This window comes from Aspergillus novofumigatus (assembly GCF_002847465.1).
Source record: "Aspergillus novofumigatus IBT 16806 chromosome Unknown P174scaffold_3, whole genome shotgun sequence".
Lineage (NCBI taxonomy): Eukaryota > Fungi > Ascomycota > Eurotiomycetes > Eurotiales > Aspergillaceae > Aspergillus > Aspergillus novofumigatus.
In genome coordinates this window covers 1,627,206-1,647,410 of record NW_020194276.1, presented here as the reverse complement: position 1 = coordinate 1,647,410, position 20,205 = coordinate 1,627,206, and the positions used below count along the sequence as shown (strand labels likewise).

The following is a 20,205-nucleotide window of genomic DNA, read 5'->3' as shown; positions in this document are numbered from 1 at the left end:
ATTTGCACTCACACAGACCAGATCTGGTTGCACGGCAGTTGTGTTTCAAATTCTCAAGCTTCCAGTAAAAGCCAATGGCGATCCTTCGTACCACCAGATAAGCGTATTTTGGCGTCTCCACACTCCCGACGCAGCGACTGGACGCCATGGATTGGTCGTCCGAATCAGGATCTCCAATAGCAGTGGACACTCCCAAGCAAGGATCTAGTTTCATCAAAACGTTTTGTGCTCTGAGGATTGGCTGTGCACGCAATGAAGCACTGCATGAGGGTGCAAAACATGGTATTCCCTGCCATCATCATGTCCACTTCTATACCCAACGCAGAAGTTGGACTGGTAGTCCGATAAGGTATAGAAGCCCAAATTGACTCAGGCGATTTTCGCATCTGGCCCTGTTCCTCTATGTTTGCCTTGACAACCGGACATGTTGCCGGGTCCGATTGGGCTTCGGACTTCGTTTCTGGAACCTTTTACCGGCATGCCAACTGGTCAGTGGTCTCCCTTAAGGCCTTAAGGATCCTGAGCGGGACTCTTCCCGCAGACTTCTCCCGCCCCGGCCCTTCCCTTCCCTTCCCTTCCCGTCAGTTGTTTCATTCGACGACCTCAGGGCGCAAAGGTGAGACGTCGACTGAGTCTGTCTACCTGCCAAGTGGCGCAATTAGTTGTGGCGGTGATGGTTGACCTCGATGACTGGAACGTCGTTTGTCTGCTCGCGGGTCATTGATTTGATAACACGATCCCACGAACTAGCTGCATCAAGCAAACCCCTCGTTCAGCATCTTCCCAGGAAACATTATGAGGATTCGACTATTGAATATTTCGTTCGCGGTCGCAAGGAAATACACTTTCGGATCTTCCTCCCGCCAACTTAGCGGACAATCGAGTCCTTCCACGGACTCCCATCAAGAGACGTCCGCTACGTTATTGTCCTTACAGAAGAATGATGGTACCGGTGAGAAGATTTGCCAGGGACCTCTGCTATTGAACATACTACTTATTATCGTATTTGTTTTATAGTTTGTGCGAGGAGAACATATTATGAGATCGATGACTGATGCCTTATGAGAGATCTGATGGTAAAGACAATACACAGGATCTTACGTTGGTAAATGCTCTGCATTTAACATTGCATATACGCGCTTCACTCTTAGAGACGAGGTACTGGAGGTTATGACACGAGAGAATTGGGTGCCTACAAAGTACTAAAATCCTTCTAACGCGCACGTAAAGAGGAGTGAGACAGTATGGTTTAGTCATCGCCCAGTTCATTTTTCCATTGCTCTCTGAGTGAGTCTATCAAACGAGACGTATTCCAGCCAGTCTTCAGCTCCATATACTGCAGTAGCTCTTCAGCGGCTTCTTGGTCTAGCTTATGTCGGAGAATCCAACCCCCTGGGAAGATCAGTTTCGTACGACAGCGTTAGGAAAGAGGAAAGAACATGGCAAGCATAACTCACAAGCCACTAGGCTATGCCGTGCGGTGAAAAGGGTATTTTCAGCCCTAGGGTTTGACGCAGCGAGGCCTAAGACATTGAGGAGATGGTCCCGGACAAGTCTCTGACTTAAATTAGTTCTTGCTTCCACGTTTCCATGATCAAAATCGACATACTTCAACGTCCCGGGAGCGTTGCAGGCTTTCGTATGGGAGCAACGGACTTGAACAACCAGACAAAGCAAGTATGATCTTTGCGATGTGGTAGTATTGTAAACCGACGACTGCATTGGGTCAGCGAGTGTGCCAAGGCATCAGGACGCGTACGTACCATGAACTGGCAACAGCGTCCAGATAGTTGGGAATCGTCGATCAGACTCCTTTCCCCGAGGAAGAAAATGAACAGGTTGGAATGTTTGCGGTTTGGATGCATTCCAATCCTCGACTTCGTCCTCTAGAGCGTTCAACGAAGCGTAAGAACGTCTCGTTCGGCTCTCCTCGTTGAAGGCGCAGCTCAATATCCTGGCCAACAGGAAGACCATCCGGTTGGACCAAGCAAAGTCGTCGGTTCTGGTGAAGACATCCGACCGCTCAAAGCTCTGTAGATTTGTCCGCAGTGGCGACTGTGACGTGAGTGATATGTACATGTCCTCGCGAAGGCACAGCCAGGCGGCTGCTTCACCTAATCCTCCAGAGGAGCCAAAGGAGGACATGGTATTTAATATACGTGTCGTTCCTGTTAAATGGAACTGGTTGTCCTGTGCTAGTTCTATGAGCAGGTGAGTAGCTGATTACTTGGATAGAACTTACGATCCATTTCTTCATTCTGACGGAGGATTGCAATGGCGGCTAGTAATTCCTCTGTAACCTCGTTGTCATTGCACGACAGTGTTGGAATGAGAAGCTCAAGGCATTGGTTGTGATACTTTAATGACTCCGTGTCGCCGTCCGGTCTTTGCCTCTTGATATGCCGGGATGAAAATGCAAGAATTGCCGCGCGTAATACTGGCTCGTGAAGAGCTCGCGCCGGAGCCACCACCTCAAAGTGTCTTTGAGGGTCCGTAATGTCGGTCTATAAGTATATTAGCATTTCCCATCAGAATACAGGGTTCAGCAAGAAGGGAACCCAAATATCCCTAGGAACACCGACCCACAAGGCCATATTATCCACAAAATTGCGAAATAGAACAGCCTCTCTTGCACTAAGAAAAGTATAATGTGTTTGTGAGCACGCAAAACCACTCAAAGTAGCTGAGTTGCGATGCAGCTCTGCTGTAGATTCAGCATCCGGAGATCCGTGATGAGCGACGGGACTTTCTATATTCAAAGCCGCTTTGACAACGGTCAGCACAATGAAAATATTGGAGAAAGATTTGTAGACGCAAGGAAACGCACCATAAGGTGGTCTGTTGGCAGGGGCAGAACTCTGTGGTGTCACGGGTGCGTCCTCGTCGGGAAATATCTGATATCTTCGGTGGTGGACATCCGACCCTGCTTGACCGCAGTGGCTGCCGTCTGAGTAGCCTGTATCATGACTCGCTTGAGAAGGTGGTGATGAATTGCTTGTTATGTAAAGACATTCAATCTCACGCGTCTCATCGTAGAATCGGACTTTTCCATCATGCAAGTCAGAATCGAATCAAAGAGTGCTGGGATTGACTGACCGGGCCCCGTCAAAGATGGCCAAGCATCTTTTCCAGGGAATGTCACATCCTGGTCCTTGACAAAATCTAGGCCATTCCGAAAGCGAACGTTAAGAAATCTCTCGCAATCTTCGCCGGCAGTTCTGCAATTGTCGCAGGCTGGTGTTTTCTTGTCACCTATTGAGCTAGATATGTGAGTTCGGAGCTTCTTCCAATATCAGGCATACGTACATCTTAGATGACGAGCTGTCGATGATCCAGTCAGCACGTTGAATACAATACCCAGGCTATGTTGTCCGTCGTCTGCACCATTTGATCAACACTCACCCCTACATCTGTGGCTAAGGAAGTGGTCAGCGAGTCATGGTCACCGCACAAGCAAAAAATCTTCAATGAACACACCAGCCAGCAATCAGTCGACTTCGTTTCTTCGAATTTGCCATTGCCTTGCACCTTCTCTTGTGGGTGAAAGAAGCAAGTGGAGAGACGGAGAGAGTTGCCCTCTAAGTCCGTGTCCGCATTCTTCTACCCCGCGCCACCGGCCCCAACTTCCCCACACCTCCCCCTGGTACCTCGAATACCCAACAATCACGGAGGACGAGGTATGACGACTCCCTTAATATGAAAATTGAAATGATAAGCATACGATCAAGTTGTCAACTCCGGCTGAGTTACCGACGGATCCATCTATTCGCCGCAGAGAAGCAACCTTCATACTTGTGTCTTTCAAACAACAGAGGATAAATTTCGTCCTTTGGGATGGCTCAAACAAAAGAGCCAGGTCATCTACGCACCTTCAGACGAAACTCCAAAACCTGTTAAAGGCGAGGACTCACTAGGAAAACACTTACAACAAGAGCAAAGAAAAAATAGCAGACGGCTTATTCACAGGTCTTTGGGCATGGGCTTCAGGACTCCTCCAGATCCAGTTTCCTGCCTGCTTTCCAATCATATCACATCCTGGAGGGATATGCGCGGCATCCTTGAGACCCCGAGCTGGACCCGCTGGATTATGATTGCGTCATGGAGAGCCTTCCAATTGACGAAAACATTGTCCGCCTTATTTCTCGTGAGCATTCCCTGGGTTGAAGCTCTCCCCCACGCGATAAGGCAGCGAAAGACAAACTACTAGACTAGGATGTTGTGTCTTGTTATCGAGGGAGACGGGGATGGAAACTGAACGTTCCAGCCAGCTATTCCATGAGGTTGGCGATGTGGCATTGCTTTGGGTTTACATTGAGATGTCGCCCGACCACGGCTTCAATGATGTGTTTCTTTGCGAATAAGGTTTGAAAGTATTGGTTTTCGTTGATCCCAGTAACTTAATGAGTGTAACACATTAGATTTTAGATTCACGTTCTTTTGCAGCTGAATATGTGATTTCTTCTCTTAACAGACGGCGCCGTCTAAGACTGCTTGACCCTGTGGTTGGCAGCATTGAAGGTGGTATTGGACTATTGGTATATGAAAAGACGAGCAGCCGGTGCATTTCGAGTCCGGCCACTAGACAAAAGCCCCAAACAACAACCTGCCTCTGAGCGGTAGATCCATTAAGACGCGAACCTTCAGCGACAAGGAGGACATCTACGCGTACAAGGAAGGCCGAGAGGCGCAGGTACCCTACCCCAGCGGACAACTGAGCTGACTATCATCCACGCCGCGGATGGGCTCAACGTGAAAGCCTACGTCGTATTCAATCCCATCATTTATGGTACTGGATCAGGACACTTTAACAAGTTCTCGTTCCAAGATTCCGCTTCTCATCAGGAAGTCGCTTGCTCAGAAGCAGGCTATTGTGGTGGGCAAGGGAGACGGGATCTGGGGACACGTCCATATTGAAGATTTGGTGGACTTGTATCTCCTTATTCTGGAGAAAATAGTCGTTTCAAAAACGACGGAAATCCCGGTGAACAAAAATGGAATCTACTGCTCCGAGGCGGGGGAGACCATGTTTCTCGAGATATCTCGAGGGAGATTGGAAAGGCGGGAAAAGCTCTTCGTGTTTTTGAGACAGATGAGTTGAGGAGTCTGTCGCTGCAAGAGGGGGCAGAGGCAATCGGATTCGACGAGGCGGTTGTCGAGTTGGCTTTTTGCATCCAAGTGAGATACTCTTGCTATTATCCCGACAATACATGTTACGACAATACATGCTAACGTGTATATGCAATGCTCGACACCAAGTCGGACCATGCTCGGGAACTGTTTGGTTGGACGCCCAAGAAGACGGTCGAGGATCTCAAAATGAGTATTCATGATGAGTTCAAGGCCTTTTACCGGGGAAAATGATGCTCACTTGAAGTTTGAGGAAGGTGGTGGATAATAAGAACGAACTGTTGATTCCGGTGATGCAAATATCGGGATTTGGAGCGCTCATTTACTTCATGTCTTAGGGTTATGTTCCAACTTTTGATTACTAGGTACGTCTCCAAACCAATGGTCCTGCATTACCTGCTCGATTTCCCAGTCAGCATAGATCGCACTGCTGCTTAGCTTAATTACTGTATTAAACCAGGAACCATTCTCAAGCGTGCGACTTTTATTGGTTCTTCCCGTATCTAAGTACTTCTCAGAACGTGATTTAACTTTAGCCTTGCCGTAATCAACAGTCTGCTGCATTCTGCATGCGCCTGTGCACGCATCACCGGCCATGGCGATTGCTAGTAGCCTCCGGAGTGGGAGCAGCCAGCCCGACTGAGGCACTGCAGGTGTCGACTCAGCTCCAGCTCCAGGATTAGCTGCTTCAGCCACCCCGGTAGGTTGCGACGCAAGCCCACCGATCAGCGGAACCAAGCTGACCGGCGGAATGTACCACGAGCGGTGGCATTCCGTCCACCGGGGATCAATCTGGGTCATCACGTCTGGGATCTCCATCCAGGGGAGGTAATCGTTGCGGATCATGCTGCAGCCGTTTCCGCCCTGGATGCATTGGGATCCATCGCAGTACTGGTCCCATGGGATCAGCGGCAGGGAATAGTTCCCAACGACATGCGGCTGGAACTCGGCAAAGTTGAACGGGTAGGCTGTGCCGATTCTTGGGTATTTCGCATTTATGTGGTTGCGGTAGGATGTCACGGCTTCTGGGTTGACAGAGATAATCACGTCCTCGTAGTCGCCGCCGCAGGAGCCACCTGGGTGCGCGCGCTGGTTGCTCCTCGCGTAGATGCTGGTGAAGGATACGTAGATACTCGGGGATATGAAGGTATGGCCGTTCACAACTGCAGTGTTGGGGCCGTTTCCAGTGGGAGTGGCAGGTACGGTGGTTCCATTCTGGTTACAGAGATCACCGCCAGTAGTGGTCACCGGCCAGTAGAAGAGGGTTGCTGTGTCTGGGAGATAATGGCAGTTGGTGCAGGGGTCCTGCTCTGTGTAGTTCCTTTTTGTCGTGGGGCATTGGCTTGGACTGATGGGGCTGTTTGTATCTCCTGGGATTTCCGTTGTTACTGACTCATGGTAGACGGAGCGAAGACTGCTGTAGGTCTGCCAGATGGGAATGCAATCCTGCGTATTCAGCTCACAGGTGGGAACAGGGGAGGGTGACCGGTAGAGCAGAGTGGTGTCAGACTCGGTTACCATCGATGTACTGCAAGGGCCTGTGCCGGGCCAGTAGTCGGTAACATACTCCAGAGGGCCAATAGCACGGGTGATTCCATCGCAGAGTGTGGTGACGGGGCCAGTGTGCGGATCTCCTGGGCCCTCACGCCGGACATCTGTGTTGCACGCCCCAGTGCTGGTGGGAGAAATCCAGTATGAGGTCGAAGTGGAAGTTGCTCCCAGTGAGCCAAGCCCATCTGCTCGGCCATTGTATTCGACCCATTGGGCATTGCAGATGACAGCAGATGCCCCAGGACCTGTGGTCGGGCCGTAGAAGTAGTCTGTTGAGGTTGGCCAAAACACCGTGGTGTTACATGTGCTTAGCCACTGGCTGCTCACAGACGAGGTGGCGCATGCGTCAGTAGCAGCTGTGGGCGTAGGCGTCGGGCTTGTATCATCTCTTGGTATAACTGCAACGGTCTATTAATGACTGCAGTAATGAATGATGGAGGAGCATACCTGGTTTCCCGAACGCCAGACCAAGGAGGAGAAAGGTTGCACTAAGCAGCATTTTGTGTCTGACAGACTGAAATTAACCTAAGTATAAAGTGCTAGAGAGGGAACCCAATCCTGAGGCGTCACCATTTGGTGAATTTATACCTTTCCGAGAGATCTGTATAAACGTAAATCTCCTGATCATGACTGATTTGGCAGACTAAAATCTCAGCTCAGCCAGCCTTTTCATCACTCGCAGTTAAAGACACTCTAGTCACAAAGTTCCACCAACACCTATTGATTTTGATGTTTGCTAGCTGCACGAACATGCAATCGTCTGCCGCAATACGACCCTCCTGCAGGTGATACCCATACTGAGAGTGACCCGAGAGCCAGCCGATGTGAGACAAGAAAATGCATAGGAGTGGAGAGTTCCTATTTGCCAATGCTTGGCTCCCAGCCTCAGTGGATGGCTAACGAGGGGCAATTCGGCGAATACGACTCTGCAGGTTTTGACTGGCTGGGTTTCTGATGAAAGAAATGGATATGCAGTAGCTGGTTAGCTGCATTGCAAGGTCTTATTTGTTGGACCAAAATCATTCCTTCCTGTTCCACCTATTCTGTAATGGCCGCTGCGACTCATTCAATTCTGGTAGAAGAAGCCCTAAGAGAAGATGTTAAGACATCTTTCTACTCCAAGGTAAAATACTTCAAGTAACTATTCCTTCTACGAGATTAGTCAGACTCTAAGACCAGGGAAGGGCTCCACATACACCAAGATCCCTCCCGCGAGGCGGATATCATAAGATATCTAACTTAGGGTTAGCAATTAGCCGTGCGAAAACGGCATGAGTCCAGAACTAGGCTCTGAGTAATCTAGACAATGGACATAACTTACCCAAGGAGCTTGTCACACCGACTCTATACTGCATACCGTCTCAGTGGACCCCAGCACTAGCTGCATCGATGGCGCTTTCAACATCAGCACGGTTCAAGGCCGGTATTCTATCGGGACCCATCTCCTCCAAAGCTGAAACAACGCGATCAATCAATATAAACGCGTGCGAATGACAAATGTTTCTGTCTTTCTCTAGTTGCCAGATGTCTCTGCACGAGCGCAGTGCATCCTGCAATGTGGCACGCGCGGGCATGCCACCGTACCCGCTGCTCGGCGGCGGATCAAGCGGCGTGTCCGCTCGAAGCAGGTACACCGATAGCGTGAGGGCCGCAACGAGGAAGTCCGGCCAGAAGAGGCGGGCGAAAGATCGGCTGACCGGGGAGTTGTCCGCGGGAGCTCCCCAGAGGTCCCGTTGGTGGACGAGGATTGCGAGGGCGCAGTCTAAGGATGTCCAGTACGAGAGAGGATACCGGAGTGGAGCACGTTCATCGTGGGCAAAGGGACGGTGGACGGACAGGAGGAGCTGGCGGAATAGAATGTCGAGCATGATGCCTTGCCGGGCTTCGCCGGTCGTCGGCTGGGATTTTCGTAGTGTTTCTGATGCATGGACCAGCAAGTGTCTGGTTTCCGCTGTGTAGTGCATAATAGCCTCATAGGTTTCTGATCGAGTCGGGTCGTGGCTCAGGTCCATTAATTGAGATGCGAGTGGGACGGCGCGTCCGAAAAGGACATGGAAGGTCTCTGTCTCCTCCTCCAAATTCAGCCGTGGGAGAGCTCTGTTAGGACAGCAGTGGACGCTGGGAGGAGATGCGCAAGTATAATCTCGCGGCCGGAGCAGGATTGGCATTCCCGTCAGAACCGACTGACGGAGGTTGAGATACATGATCGACGTCCAGAGACCGTTGAGCGTCTGTCGCTCAGCCTTTCCAAGTCTCGGGTCATCCACTTGTGTTGAGTGCAGACCCATGCTCATGGCAATGCGCAATACCAATCCCGTTAGACACCACGAAGTATCCATCGCGGAGCAAGACATTTGCACCATCTGCTTCGCAACGACCATGAGGCATAGAGTTCGAATGATGTCGAGATTCGGACGTGCAACGAAAGAAGTGCGATGGAGAAATCCCTGCGATACTTCTAAGAACTCGGTTCGAGGTACGCTTAAGAGCAAGTCAGTCGAACCACAAGCGGCGGTACGATGGGCTTCTTGGCCGAGGTAGAAAATGACAAAAAGTAGGGCTAGCCAGCCATCTTCAGCTTCCATAGGGTGGTCCCAGAAGAGCAGCAATTGTTGCTGGAATGCTGGCAGGTCCAGGAAACGGTGCGTCTTTTCAACAACGTCGATATACATGGAAATCAACTTCTCTCCAACCACCCGAGTCGGCATACGCTCGAGCAGTGCACTTTTCGATTCCACCTTCTTTAGTCCCCAAGGAAGGTCCGAAAATATATCGGGTCGATTGGAATGACTCGAATGACTGTGGGGAGCAAGTCCGGAACCATGTGCTGATAGAGAGTTTTCAACCTGATGAGCCGTCAGCAATGCTCGTCTGATCCCATTTAAGGCTTAATTACAGGACATACCTCCCTGACTAGCGTTATCCAGTGAGTGTTTGTCCGGAACCGGCCACTCCACACGGCAAAGCGAGCGGCAGCACTAGAGTTGTCCGCAAAAGATTCACCATCAGAATCATGGCGAATCCTGCTTGACCGGCCATATGCACAGACTGCTTTTGCCTTTGTGCACCTGTGACATGGCTCCTGTCGATCACATCGGACTTTCAATCGGCGACACCGGATACAAGACACGGGATTGCGATTGCGCTTGTGAGGTGTTAATTGGTGGTAGTTTAATGGGGAATGAAAGGACCCATTTTCGTTGGATACGGAGCGGCCGGTGAGCTGTGCAGCTGTGAGTGGAGGGCAGTAGAGACATCGGGCCAAACGTACCTCATCCCTGTTCCGCAGAGAACCATCCAGACCCTCCGTCAGAATACTCGTGTCACCATTTGTAGATGCTCTATCGGTCTCGTTGCTCCCACTGTGGCGTACCACGCAACTTACACCGGCCTTGACGCACCGGCGGCATGCCGGCTTCGCCTTGTCACAGCCGACTTTCAAAGTCCGACATCGTTGACAAGCGCGAACCTCACGTCGATTGGGGGAGGTATCAGTGGCCATACAGCTTATCTTGATGAGAATTCGGAGTCATTGATGAAAATCACGTCCGTAGGAGTTAGTAGGAAGAGGGGCGGGAGATCTTGATGATTCCATCCGCTCAGCGAACTCAAAGGGAGATTCTGGTCGGCCGACCACCCCGACGCTTAACTCCGACCTCAATACGAACACCCGCTCATCCAGATAATTTCTTCAACATAGAGCAGGAAAAGGGGAAATTAACAGTTTTTCTCTGATCTACGGAGTTTGGGTCGGATTTGGTCGGCCGATGGACATACTGAAGTCATGGAGAGTATATAATGAATAGCCATCCATCCTGTATCATATCCGCATCCGCAATCTCTTCCAAAAGCAACTATTTCCTCTGGTGTTTTCAATATAGGTCACTGAAAACCCTTTACGTGCATTGTCCCGATGGCCACCCAAGCACATCTCTCGCCTCCAAATGGCACGGTTGCTGCTGAGCCGAGGTCGGAGGTGAACACAACTCCAGCCGTAAAGCCTTCGTTCCCAGAAGGAGGAGTAAGAGCATGGTCCGTTGTGTTCGGCGCAAGCATCGCTTTAGGATGTGCCTTTGGATATCTATCTGCTTTTGGGTACGTCACCGTCCAGATTAAGAATGCTTGGGCGAAAGAACTAAACAGACCGGTTCAGCATCTATGAGACATACTACAGTGAGCACCAGTTGGCTGAGAAAACGGCTTCAGAGATTGCATGGATTGGCTCGATTCAGATCTTCCTCCAGTTCGTTACCAGTCTGGTCTCAGGGAGTCTGTTTGATCTGCACGGGGCAAAGGTAAGATATCATCCCAACACCACAGACAGGCCTCGACTAACAGACACACGTAGATACTGTTGATACCAGGATCGGTTTCTTTCGTCTTCTCCATCATAATGACCAGCCTGTGCCAACAGTATTATCAAGTCATTCTGGCCCAGGGGATTCTCGGCGGCTTAAGCACCGGCTTCATTTTCACGCCCTCCCTTGCGGCCATCGGCCACTATTTCCAGAAGAAACGGGGCCTTGCTATGGGCATCTGTGCCGCCGGTTCTTCCCTGGGTGGTCTCCTGTTCCCCATCGCCTTGAAACACGCTCTCTATAGCCAGCGGTTAGGGTTCGGCTGGGGTGTCCGCGTGGTCGGGTTCGTGGTTCTCGGCCTTCTGTCTATCGCCTGCGCCCTAGTGAGAGAACGGCTGCCACCACGCAAGGGCCAACTGTTCCTCCCCCGCGCATTCTTGCAACCATCGTACTCATTCTTAGTGGCCGCCGTCTTTCTCAGTTTCTGGGGGATGTGGGTGCCGTATTTCTTCATCGTCTCGTTCGCAATCCAGAAGATACACATGGGCGGGGATCTAGCGTTCTACACGCTGTCGATCGTCAACGCCGGCTCGCTGCTCGGGAGAATCATCCCGGGATTCCTGGCGGATCGGTTCGGACGTCTGAACATGCTCGTGTGTGTATACGCCGCCAACAGCATCCTGCTCCTCGTCTGGATCCGCATCACCACAGCTGCCGGCCTCATCGCCTGGGCCGCGGTTTTCGGTTTCGCCTCGGGCGCGGTAATCTCCCTGTACCCCGTGTCCATAGCGCAGCTGGCGCCCCGGCCGCAGGAGATCGGAACGTACATGGGACAGGCGAGCGCGATTGTCTCCGTCGCTGGGCTGACGGGGACGCCGATTGCGGGGGCGCTCATTCGGAGCTATGGGTACGAGGCGGCGGCGTTGTTTGCGGGCTCGTCGATGGCTGTGTGTACCTGTCTGGCTGCTGTCGCGAGGGGGTTCTGTGCAGGAAAGCTGCTAGCCAAAGTTTAATGCCGTCTTTGGTCTGCAGTGACAACAAATGTACAGTGGGAATTGGGAGGCAAACACTTCAGGTGGTGCGTCAGACACCACAAAACGAAGAGGACTGAAGGGGAACATGCACAATAACCCTGACTGCAATAATCTTGACTGTCAATCGTCTCCTGCTGTTTTCAGTACAGTTTCATGAACTCCGCGGAAGTTGGACTGGACCAATTAGATGTTGAATTACATCCATGGTTCAACCCACTAATTTGGAATGATTATACAGAGCACATTTCCCTATTAGGTAGGCTAAGTGAGCAGAATCATCGACTTTCGGCCTTGCCGCTCGAATATATGCCTCATAGTCTATTAGCGGAGATCTACAAACATTTGCTTCGCTGGTACTAGAACAAAGAAAGCAAAATACATAACAAAAAAAGTCCAAGGCCCCGTGTTCCCCGGTGAACTTTAAGAGACACAGGCCATTGCCACTGCTGTGCTCACTACTCCGTAAGCTGCGTCCTTCCCGGATGGAGCAGTTGATCTAATGATACTTGTATCATAAGTTCCTTAACTATGCAGGATTTGGAATTGGTTTAGGGATCGGCTGACCCGCCGGGCGCTAAGCGGGCCCGGATCCTTGGCTCTGCGGGTCACCCCCGTAGATTCATGGAATGTCTTCATTGCATTGACAGTGCACTGTAGCCGTGGATACCTCTCTCGGGGTTTGCTCATCATTCCCGATTCCTGTGCTGCTGACCATTGTCCTCGGTTGAGTCTGAATTAGAATTATACCTATACATTGACTTGCTGTATAAGAGGCGCGAGGCGGACGATTCGTGCAGAAGATGGTTCTGAGGATGGACATGTAACCCTAGGCGGAGGGCATTGTTGGGATACCTTTAGCCTAGTAATACTAGATTTTGAAGATACAATCATCCCTCCTACAGGCACTGTCTAGTATATAATCATTGGGAGATATTTTGGTGCATTCTTGAATAGAACTTTAATAGTGACTGTGGCAATGTATACATACTAGATGTGCCAGTGGGAGAGACGAACCCTCAGGCTTACACTACGGCCCAGAAATAGAACTGGCTGAATATTCATGTTAAAGTTCATTGAACTAGGGTACCTAATACAGACTGATCTGGCTATTTGTTTAGTGTAGCATTGGTTATTACACTAAACAGACACAGCCCATGACAATCTCGACAGGGTCCAATAGGGAAAAGCAAGAAACTGGTAGAAGCCTGCTACAGCTTAACTAATAAACGCAAGGGATAACCTCAAATATGATATTCAGTAGGCACAGAAAGACTGTACACGCCTCTGCATTTGCATCACAGTATAGGGAAAACCTAACAGACCAGGGAAAAAAAAACCTATACCGAGGCCCGTCCAAAAAGACTGGTAATTACCAAATGCAGAACACACCAGACGCCGTAACGTAACCCCTGTCCCTCGCTATTTCCCACCAATCTTATGTTTAGAGACTGATTATCTTGACATCATCGTTGTAATCTCCATCGAAAAGCACGTTAAGATCCACGTGCAGCCACACTTCATTGCCATTCTTAAGGTAGAACCGGAGTTCGCCCTTGACTGCAATCAGGTTAACTTTGAGGGTAATCCCGTCCTCGAGGTTTCCAGTCAGAGTGCCAATGTTGATGCCAATCACAGCGACCGCAACTGACGCTCCGTATGTGCTAGTGTCAACATAGCCAGAGACCTAAATAGCAGAAGAGGTCAGACGCTTGCTATTACAGAGGAGAAACAAAAGGCTGTAACCATACTGTGACGACTCCAAAAAAGCTGACAGGCCCAAAGCCGACACGAACATCAGGTTTTGCTGCAACTTGGAGGGCAGACGCAACAGTTTCTGCATCGCTTATCTGTGTGGCAGAGAAGATACCAGCTGTTGGCTGGTTGAGTTTTACAATTGCTCCTGAAGGTTTTATGAATGTGAGTGTCTGAACGTATTGAAGGTAGTATTCGAATTACCTTCAAGGTAATTAGCCATTTGGTTGTTGTTATTTATCGTAGAAGATCACTCAAAAGTAGGGTTCTGTGCGCTTGAATTGTCTGCATTGGAAGCAATCAGAGCATGCACGCCAACCTGCATGCCTTTATAGCTCAAGTATACCTGGAAAGATAATTATTAGACAATTCATGATATCAGGGAAGTTGAGTATACTCTGCTGCATTTCCATATAGCGTTCCATGACGCAAACCAAATCAGGCGCACGGCGCACGGCGCAGGTTGTAGGGCAGGATGGTCAGGCTAGAGGTTCCCAAACTGCAAGCGTCTTTTGACAGGGAGCATCCTACTTATGACACTTTCCTTGAGCGGACATATTCGTTCTGCTCAACCTTCGGCACTAGGAGGAAACATAGACAGTCCATACCGGTGGTTGCTAGCGTCTGTGCATGTTCCATGAATGAGCCTAGAATTGGCGGATATGGTAAATAGGGTTGGCTGCGGAGGACTTCGAATCTCCTTGCATAATATGAAGAGCTGCCAAGTCCCCCACAGCAGACGACAGCCTGTTAGGCAAATTATCAAGGTTCTGTTCTGTCTATGCGATAGCAGAGCACGAGCATGATGCCTCAATGGCATCTGCCACTGTGGATCCCAGTATCGCTGGTTGGATTCATCCACCAGGTCTGATGTTCGTCCTCGAGTTCGTTCCCTGAAGGTAATGTCGGATGCAGTTGCACTAATGGGCATCTATGTGAGACATGTCTTGCTGGGGAGTGGATAAATTGCTTCGTATTCCTTGTCGATGTTCCCAAACCGGCTAACTCCTTCCAACGTTGAAGCTGGGAACGGTAGCTAAGCTGTGAGGTGATGACCTCAAGATATGTCTTTTCATAAGCTTCTTCATATCTCCTTGGTCTCGGTACGCCAACCCTGCTATGACGGAAACTGCGCTTCTCCGTTCGAACTCAATATCTCCTCGGAGGAGAAGGACGTAAGCGGACACTAAGTGGATGCTGATCACATACGGACCTATGTGTGGCTGTCAAACGTCACGTAGTTGTCATGGTCGAAGCCGAATTGAGCTTCTGGACTCATCCGGACGGTGTCTGTCTGCGGTTATGGCATATATGGTGGTATGCATCATGAGGTCGTCCGCGTTACGTGCCAATTGGCAGGCTTGAATGATGCAGTTGAGGTTGTCAATGCCAACGCTTGCTGCTTTCAGTGAGTAGTTGATACAAGAAAGGAAAGTAAATGATGTTTGTGGCATTATTCCAACAATAGAGGCCAGGCCTATTGGACTTTTCTGCACTAATGGGTTTTCAAGCAGTGCTTTGTTCACGGGTAGGTAAATGTAATACATCATAATTCTGGAGAAGAGTCCACAGAGAACCCTGAATGGTAGGAGCAGTGCTCCAGTCGGTGATCCCTAGTTGAGTACCATGCTCTGTAGGAGTATGAGGAGGATCCCGCATATGTCACAACAGCTTGAAAACAGGTCCTATTTAAACAAGTTGGAGTGATGCACTAATTTGCGCTAATGCATCTACTGTCTTCAAGTCTCAGCACACTCTCGTCCCGAATAAGCCATTTTATGGAACATGTGCTCTTTCTATCCAACCCAGTTGGAGTTGGAGACCATCCATTGCTTCCCTGAATCGGTCAGTCTTAATCTACCAGGGTTTTGTGTTCCTTATACATTTACAAAGGCAATGGACATACCTCAATACGCTCCGGAAAATACCGCAGGAAATACTTCTGGCGCCATACCTCTCTTTCCAGACGACATTGACTATGGATATTCTAATAATCCATTCCGATTCCCAACCTTGAAAGACCTGCAGCTCGCATATGGCCATGACGCTACGGGAGCACAACATGTCCCCGACCCCAAGACCAACAACTATACCACCAATGGCGAGTCACCTGGTCAATATATCCGCAGGGAGCCCAAGAGGGACTCCGACGTGAGATCTTCTGCCGAGAGTGCAAGCTGCGGTAATGCAAGATTGCAAAAGAACTCATCTCATGACAAACGGATTACAAAACGGTGAGCTAGAGCCATCTTTCCAACCACGCCTGTTCTAGCTAAACTATTAAGCGTTGGACGGGGAACTCAAGCTGTCCAGCTGCGGTGTAGATGGGAGGGGTGCGAATATACTGGCACCTTTGGCCGAGAGAGCGACCTATTACGGCACTTGAAGGCGGTTCATATCTGCAACGACTCCTACTGCTGTCCGGTTGATGGTTGCCAGAAGGTGTCTAACAGATGTGATAATATGAAGGAACATATCCGCAGAGTCCATCAAAGAAGTCTTGGCCATAAATGGTAGAAATGGTAGGAATGGTAGGAATGGTTGGAATGGTCTTATTGCATGCGGGCCTTTGACGGTGCCACTTAATTTTTACAACAAGCAGCTAGTAGGACGAAAGTGTGTATAGGACCACACATAAAAGAGTCACCAATGACAAAACCATATAGATACTACCTTGTCTTAGCAATTCTAAATCAACGTTTCAAGCTAAGCTTGGATGATAGGTTAGGAGAACTACTATAAAAGTGCTAGGAATGGGTATTCTCAGTCCAAATGATCATAACTTAATTGACTAAGTGTATTAAGTGATTTATTCATTAGCCTGACTGAGCCTAATCTCATATTATCCCCAGCACAGCCGGGGGCTCAACGGGCTCAAATTGCTCCCTGATTATTGTAAAGTGGAATCGCGCCCTGTGCCCCGGAGACAGCTGGACAGTGTGTTTGCGCCTTGGAGGTAATCAGGCCCGCGGCCATGCTACCCGGTAGAGGCAAGGTGAGACTCATCTGGACTCAATTCTCCCAGCCTTGTGGCATCAGTGTCAAATTCACTCATAGTTTGAATCTTTGTGTTGTGTGATTTGCTAACAGAGGGAATTTCACACTGCTCACTGCATGACAGTCCCTCCCAGTCACACCAAATCCATCCTTCCTGAATATCCATCTGACCATCATTTCAACAGAGTTGTCTCTAGGTTTGTTATTTGTCTAGCACGCAATTCCCAATATGAGCTCCGGAGCTGGTCAGTTCAACGTTCTATAATCTTGACAAGAGGTAGACCAACCTAGATGCAGGCTGTCCAGTTGCGGCTGTCAACAACAGCAATCACCTGAGGGTGTATACCCAGGATCCAAGCGGCGGTATTCGCGAGAGTGCATATGAAAATAGATGGTACCCTGGCGGGATAATTGCCAACTGCAAGTCGGGTTCTCCCCTCGCTGCTACATCCCTGGCGCTTGACAGTGTGAGATGCTTGCCATTCAATTGCATAACAAAAATCTAATGTCTCTAATATATCCGCGTGTACTTCATCTCCAACAACAACAACACCCTGCAGGAGGCAGCCCACGACGCTACCTCTGGCTGGTACACGGGTGCATTGAACAACAACAACTTCCAAGTCGCAGCCAACAGCACCGTGGGAGCCGCTTACCTTGCGGGAACCCAAGCGCTCCGAGTCTATGCCCAGTCGCCCGATAATTCAATCCAAGAATACGGATGGGATGGTAAGCATTACCAAGGCAACGCAATAGTACCCTCAATGACGTTGTTCTCTCTATCTAGAAAATTTGAAAAGAATGGCAGACTCTCTCTAACCTGGGCGCGGCACTCCCTGGAACAGCCATAGCCGTTACGTCCTTCTCGCAGCCTAACCAGGCAATAAGGTTGGTGCATCCAATTCTCACTGCATCCTTTTGCAAGACCGCTGATAAAGTCGCCCAGACTGTACTTCCAAGACACCCAAAACAATCTGGTTGAGATGGCCCACGATTCCGATTCAGGCTGGAACCCTGGCAGCTTTTCGGTCCCCAATGCCAGCCCTGGAACCGCTCTCGCCGTTACCACTACGGAAGATGGCAGCATTCATGTTTACTACGGTGGTTCTAACAATAGTACCCTGGAGAAAGTCCATGATTCTAACTCAGGTTGGTATGACGGCGCCTTCTCCCAGACCGGCATGCCTGGAAGCCAGGTTGCCGCCATAAATTGGGGCACTGGCAGCGGGTTGAATATCCGCGTGTATTTCCAGCAGCCACAATCTGTGCCCGGGGTGTCGGAGTATCAGTATGTAAATGGCAACTGGACGGCTGGACAGATACCCATTCCGCCTGCATAAGCCTGGATGGACCAAAGTATATACAAAGTTTTAGTTGCTCACAGAATGTTGCCTGTGCTTTATGTTATTTAGTTTCCTTTCAATTGCAATTGTTCTTATATTTCATTTCCCAAGGGACGAACGGACGTGGAGAATACACAGCTCAGGTGCTGGGGAAGCCGGCTCATATTCGAACCCATAAAGGGAGTACTACCTAGGCATTAGACTTATGGACCCGGGCCAGTGGAACCCGCCCCAGTCAAGCCCGCCAAGGTAGGGCTTGGGTTGGGTGCGGACCTAGCCTAAGACTGGGAAGCCCCATGCCCGAACCTTCTTCCACAAGGCAAGTCTCTCCGTCCGCAAAGGGAAACTCTCCCCACCTTCTGCTCCACCTTCGCTCTTCTGCAGAATTTCGACATTATCAAACACCAACATGAATATGATATGTGACCAGTAAAATGATTCTTTTCATGTCATCCCACCTCCGGAGATACTTGCCTGGTCTCAAATTACCCATTACCCCCCACAATCAGTCTGCGATGAAATCGAGACGATGGTAGTCCTCAGTTGTTGTCTGGCTATAAAGCCATTCGAATTCCCTGATCAATCGACTCCTTTGACATGAGCAAAGCTGTGAAGACTTCTTTTCGTCAACAGTACAGGAAATACCTAGCGAAAATTATCTTTGCCGCTGGAACTCATTGTTCAATTTCCAATACAGACCAGCAAAATGGCAGTACAGAAGCTTAAGGTTGGCATGGCTGGTTTAGGTCGAGTTGGCAAGCTCCATGCGATCAACTTCTTGCACCGCACTCCCCGTGCTGAATTGGTGGCTGCATTTTCGCCTGACCCGGCAGAGATCGCCTGGGGAAGACAGAATCTTGAGCCGTACGGTGTCACTCTTTATGACAATTACGATAAGATACTTGAGCACCCAGGGCTGATGGCCGTCGCTATCGGTACTGCAACCCCTGTCCATGCGGAAGAAACCATCAAAGCGATCGATCGCGACTTGCATGTCCTCTGTGAGAAACCGTTGTCTACTGATGTTGAAGTGGTAAGGTCTACATCCCCTGAACACCGTCCCATATACTGACTGGAATCTTGACTTTCAGTGCAAGTCTGTCGTAAACAAGGCGAGAACCAAGCCACACCTTAAGGTCATGTGCGGTTTCTCTCGACGATTTGACGAGTCCTACCGTGATGTATACGACAAGATCAGCCAAGGGCTTATCGGAAGACCCTCAGTCCTTCGCAGCCAGACCTGCGATAAGTATGATCCTTCTGGATTTTATGTCGCATACTCTGCATGGTCAGGAGGTGTCTTCGTGGACATGTCCGTACACGATATCGATCTTACTCTGTGGTTCTTCGGTGATGATGTGGTCCCCAAGACTATCTCTGCATATGGCATAACCGCTGTGCAGCCGGAGCTGAAGAAGTTCAACGACTATGACAATGCTGTTGGAATTGTTGAATTCCACAACGGCAAGATTGCATACTACTATTGCTCCCGCATGATGGCGCATGGCCAGGAAGACACCACAGAAGTCATCGGCACCGAGGGCAAGTTGTCTGTGAACGCCAATCCCCAGCGTAACCTGGTGAACTTCTACCATCCGGGAGGTATTACTCGCGAGGCTCCCTCTAATTTCATAGGTCGCTTCGGACCCGCGTTCGTGACCGAGGCCAATGAATTTACCGCCGCATGCTTGGATAACACGCCGCTCCCGATGAAGCTGAGCAACGCCGTCAAAGCTGTTGAGATTGGTGCATACCTCCAGGAGGCCCTGGTGACAGGCAAGCAGATACACTTTGACGAGATTGGAAGACGGGTGGAAAGAGCCCAGATTTGATTGCCCTCGGACTGAGAACATCTAGTTGATTGCCATTTGGATCTTAATGAGTCTTGAGTTTGCCAATTGACCACGTTATGATTCTTCGTCAAACACTTGGCTATAAACGACCCTCCTAAGTCATAGTTTTTCTCCTCTCGAATGCCTATCATATCTATACCACTACATCTGTCTTGTTAGATTGCTCCATTGGTGAAGGCCATGAGAGAACGCCAGACCGATGATTGGAGATCTTTAGTTTTAATTACCCTGATGATACGGGCCCAGATAT

General features: G+C 49.8%; 8 protein-coding genes across 8 annotated transcripts; 4 read left to right on the top strand and 4 right to left on the bottom strand.

The window, feature by feature from the left end:
* Nucleotides 1-1,142: 1,142 nt before the first annotated feature.
* On the bottom strand, nucleotides 1,143-2,639 carry P174DRAFT_386774 (uncharacterized protein). Its single transcript, XM_024823321.1, has 6 exons — nucleotides 2,577-2,639; nucleotides 2,243-2,504; nucleotides 1,764-2,195; nucleotides 1,610-1,716; nucleotides 1,458-1,557; nucleotides 1,143-1,392 (listed from the first exon to the last, which is right to left on the bottom strand). Exons 1-6 carry the CDS (start codon nucleotides 2,592-2,594, stop codon nucleotides 1,250-1,252), a joined length of 1,062 nt encoding a protein of 353 aa, XP_024683964.1. The 5' UTR covers nucleotides 2,595-2,639; the 3' UTR covers nucleotides 1,143-1,249.
* Nucleotides 2,640-5,360: 2,721 nt separating this feature from the next.
* P174DRAFT_502731 (uncharacterized protein) lies at nucleotides 5,361-7,214 on the bottom strand. Its single transcript, XM_024831112.1, has 2 exons — nucleotides 7,126-7,214; nucleotides 5,361-7,076 (listed from the first exon to the last, which is right to left on the bottom strand). Exons 1-2 carry the CDS (start codon nucleotides 7,175-7,177, stop codon nucleotides 5,455-5,457), a joined length of 1,674 nt encoding a protein of 557 aa, XP_024683963.1. The 5' UTR covers nucleotides 7,178-7,214; the 3' UTR covers nucleotides 5,361-5,454.
* Nucleotides 7,215-7,961: 747 nt separating this feature from the next.
* Nucleotides 7,962-10,180, bottom strand: P174DRAFT_458914 (putative C6 transcription factor; the record flags this gene model as incomplete). Its single annotated transcript, XM_024829721.1, has 3 exons — nucleotides 7,962-8,027; nucleotides 8,049-9,524; nucleotides 9,584-10,180. 3 exons carry the CDS (start codon nucleotides 10,178-10,180, stop codon nucleotides 7,962-7,964), a joined length of 2,139 nt encoding a protein of 712 aa, XP_024683962.1.
* Nucleotides 10,181-10,591: 411 nt separating this feature from the next.
* On the top strand, nucleotides 10,592-11,989 carry P174DRAFT_458913 (putative MFS monocarboxylate transporter; the record flags this gene model as incomplete). The annotated part of the gene is made up of 3 exons (XM_024829720.1): nucleotides 10,592-10,773; nucleotides 10,832-10,973; nucleotides 11,027-11,989. The coding sequence occupies 3 exons, from the start codon at nucleotides 10,592-10,594 to the stop codon at nucleotides 11,987-11,989; spliced, it is 1,287 nt and encodes a 428-aa protein (XP_024683961.1).
* A 1,436-nt stretch (nucleotides 11,990-13,425) lies between these two features.
* On the bottom strand, nucleotides 13,426-14,024 carry P174DRAFT_511144 (uncharacterized protein). Its single transcript, XM_024831758.1, has 3 exons — nucleotides 13,967-14,024; nucleotides 13,759-13,880; nucleotides 13,426-13,694 (listed from the first exon to the last, which is right to left on the bottom strand). Exons 1-3 carry the CDS (start codon nucleotides 13,983-13,985, stop codon nucleotides 13,452-13,454), a joined length of 384 nt encoding a protein of 127 aa, XP_024683960.1. The 5' UTR covers nucleotides 13,986-14,024; the 3' UTR covers nucleotides 13,426-13,451.
* A 1,523-nt stretch (nucleotides 14,025-15,547) lies between these two features.
* P174DRAFT_429743 (uncharacterized protein) lies at nucleotides 15,548-16,000 on the top strand (the record flags this gene model as incomplete). Its single annotated transcript, XM_024825589.1, has 1 exon — nucleotides 15,548-16,000. One exon carries the CDS (start codon nucleotides 15,548-15,550, stop codon nucleotides 15,998-16,000), a length of 453 nt encoding a protein of 150 aa, XP_024683959.1.
* A 988-nt stretch (nucleotides 16,001-16,988) lies between these two features.
* Nucleotides 16,989-18,099, top strand: P174DRAFT_419306 (uncharacterized protein; the record flags this gene model as incomplete). Its single annotated transcript, XM_024824776.1, has 5 exons — nucleotides 16,989-17,004; nucleotides 17,057-17,226; nucleotides 17,320-17,488; nucleotides 17,560-17,647; nucleotides 17,706-18,099. The coding sequence occupies 5 exons, from the start codon at nucleotides 16,989-16,991 to the stop codon at nucleotides 18,097-18,099; spliced, it is 837 nt and encodes a 278-aa protein (XP_024683958.1).
* Nucleotides 18,100-18,808: 709 nt separating this feature from the next.
* On the top strand, nucleotides 18,809-19,934 carry P174DRAFT_367851 (putative NAD binding Rossmann fold oxidoreductase; the record flags this gene model as incomplete). The annotated part of the gene is made up of 2 exons (XM_024822199.1): nucleotides 18,809-19,135; nucleotides 19,194-19,934. 2 exons carry the CDS (start codon nucleotides 18,809-18,811, stop codon nucleotides 19,932-19,934), a joined length of 1,068 nt encoding a protein of 355 aa, XP_024683957.1.
* Nucleotides 19,935-20,205: the final 271 nt, after the last annotated feature.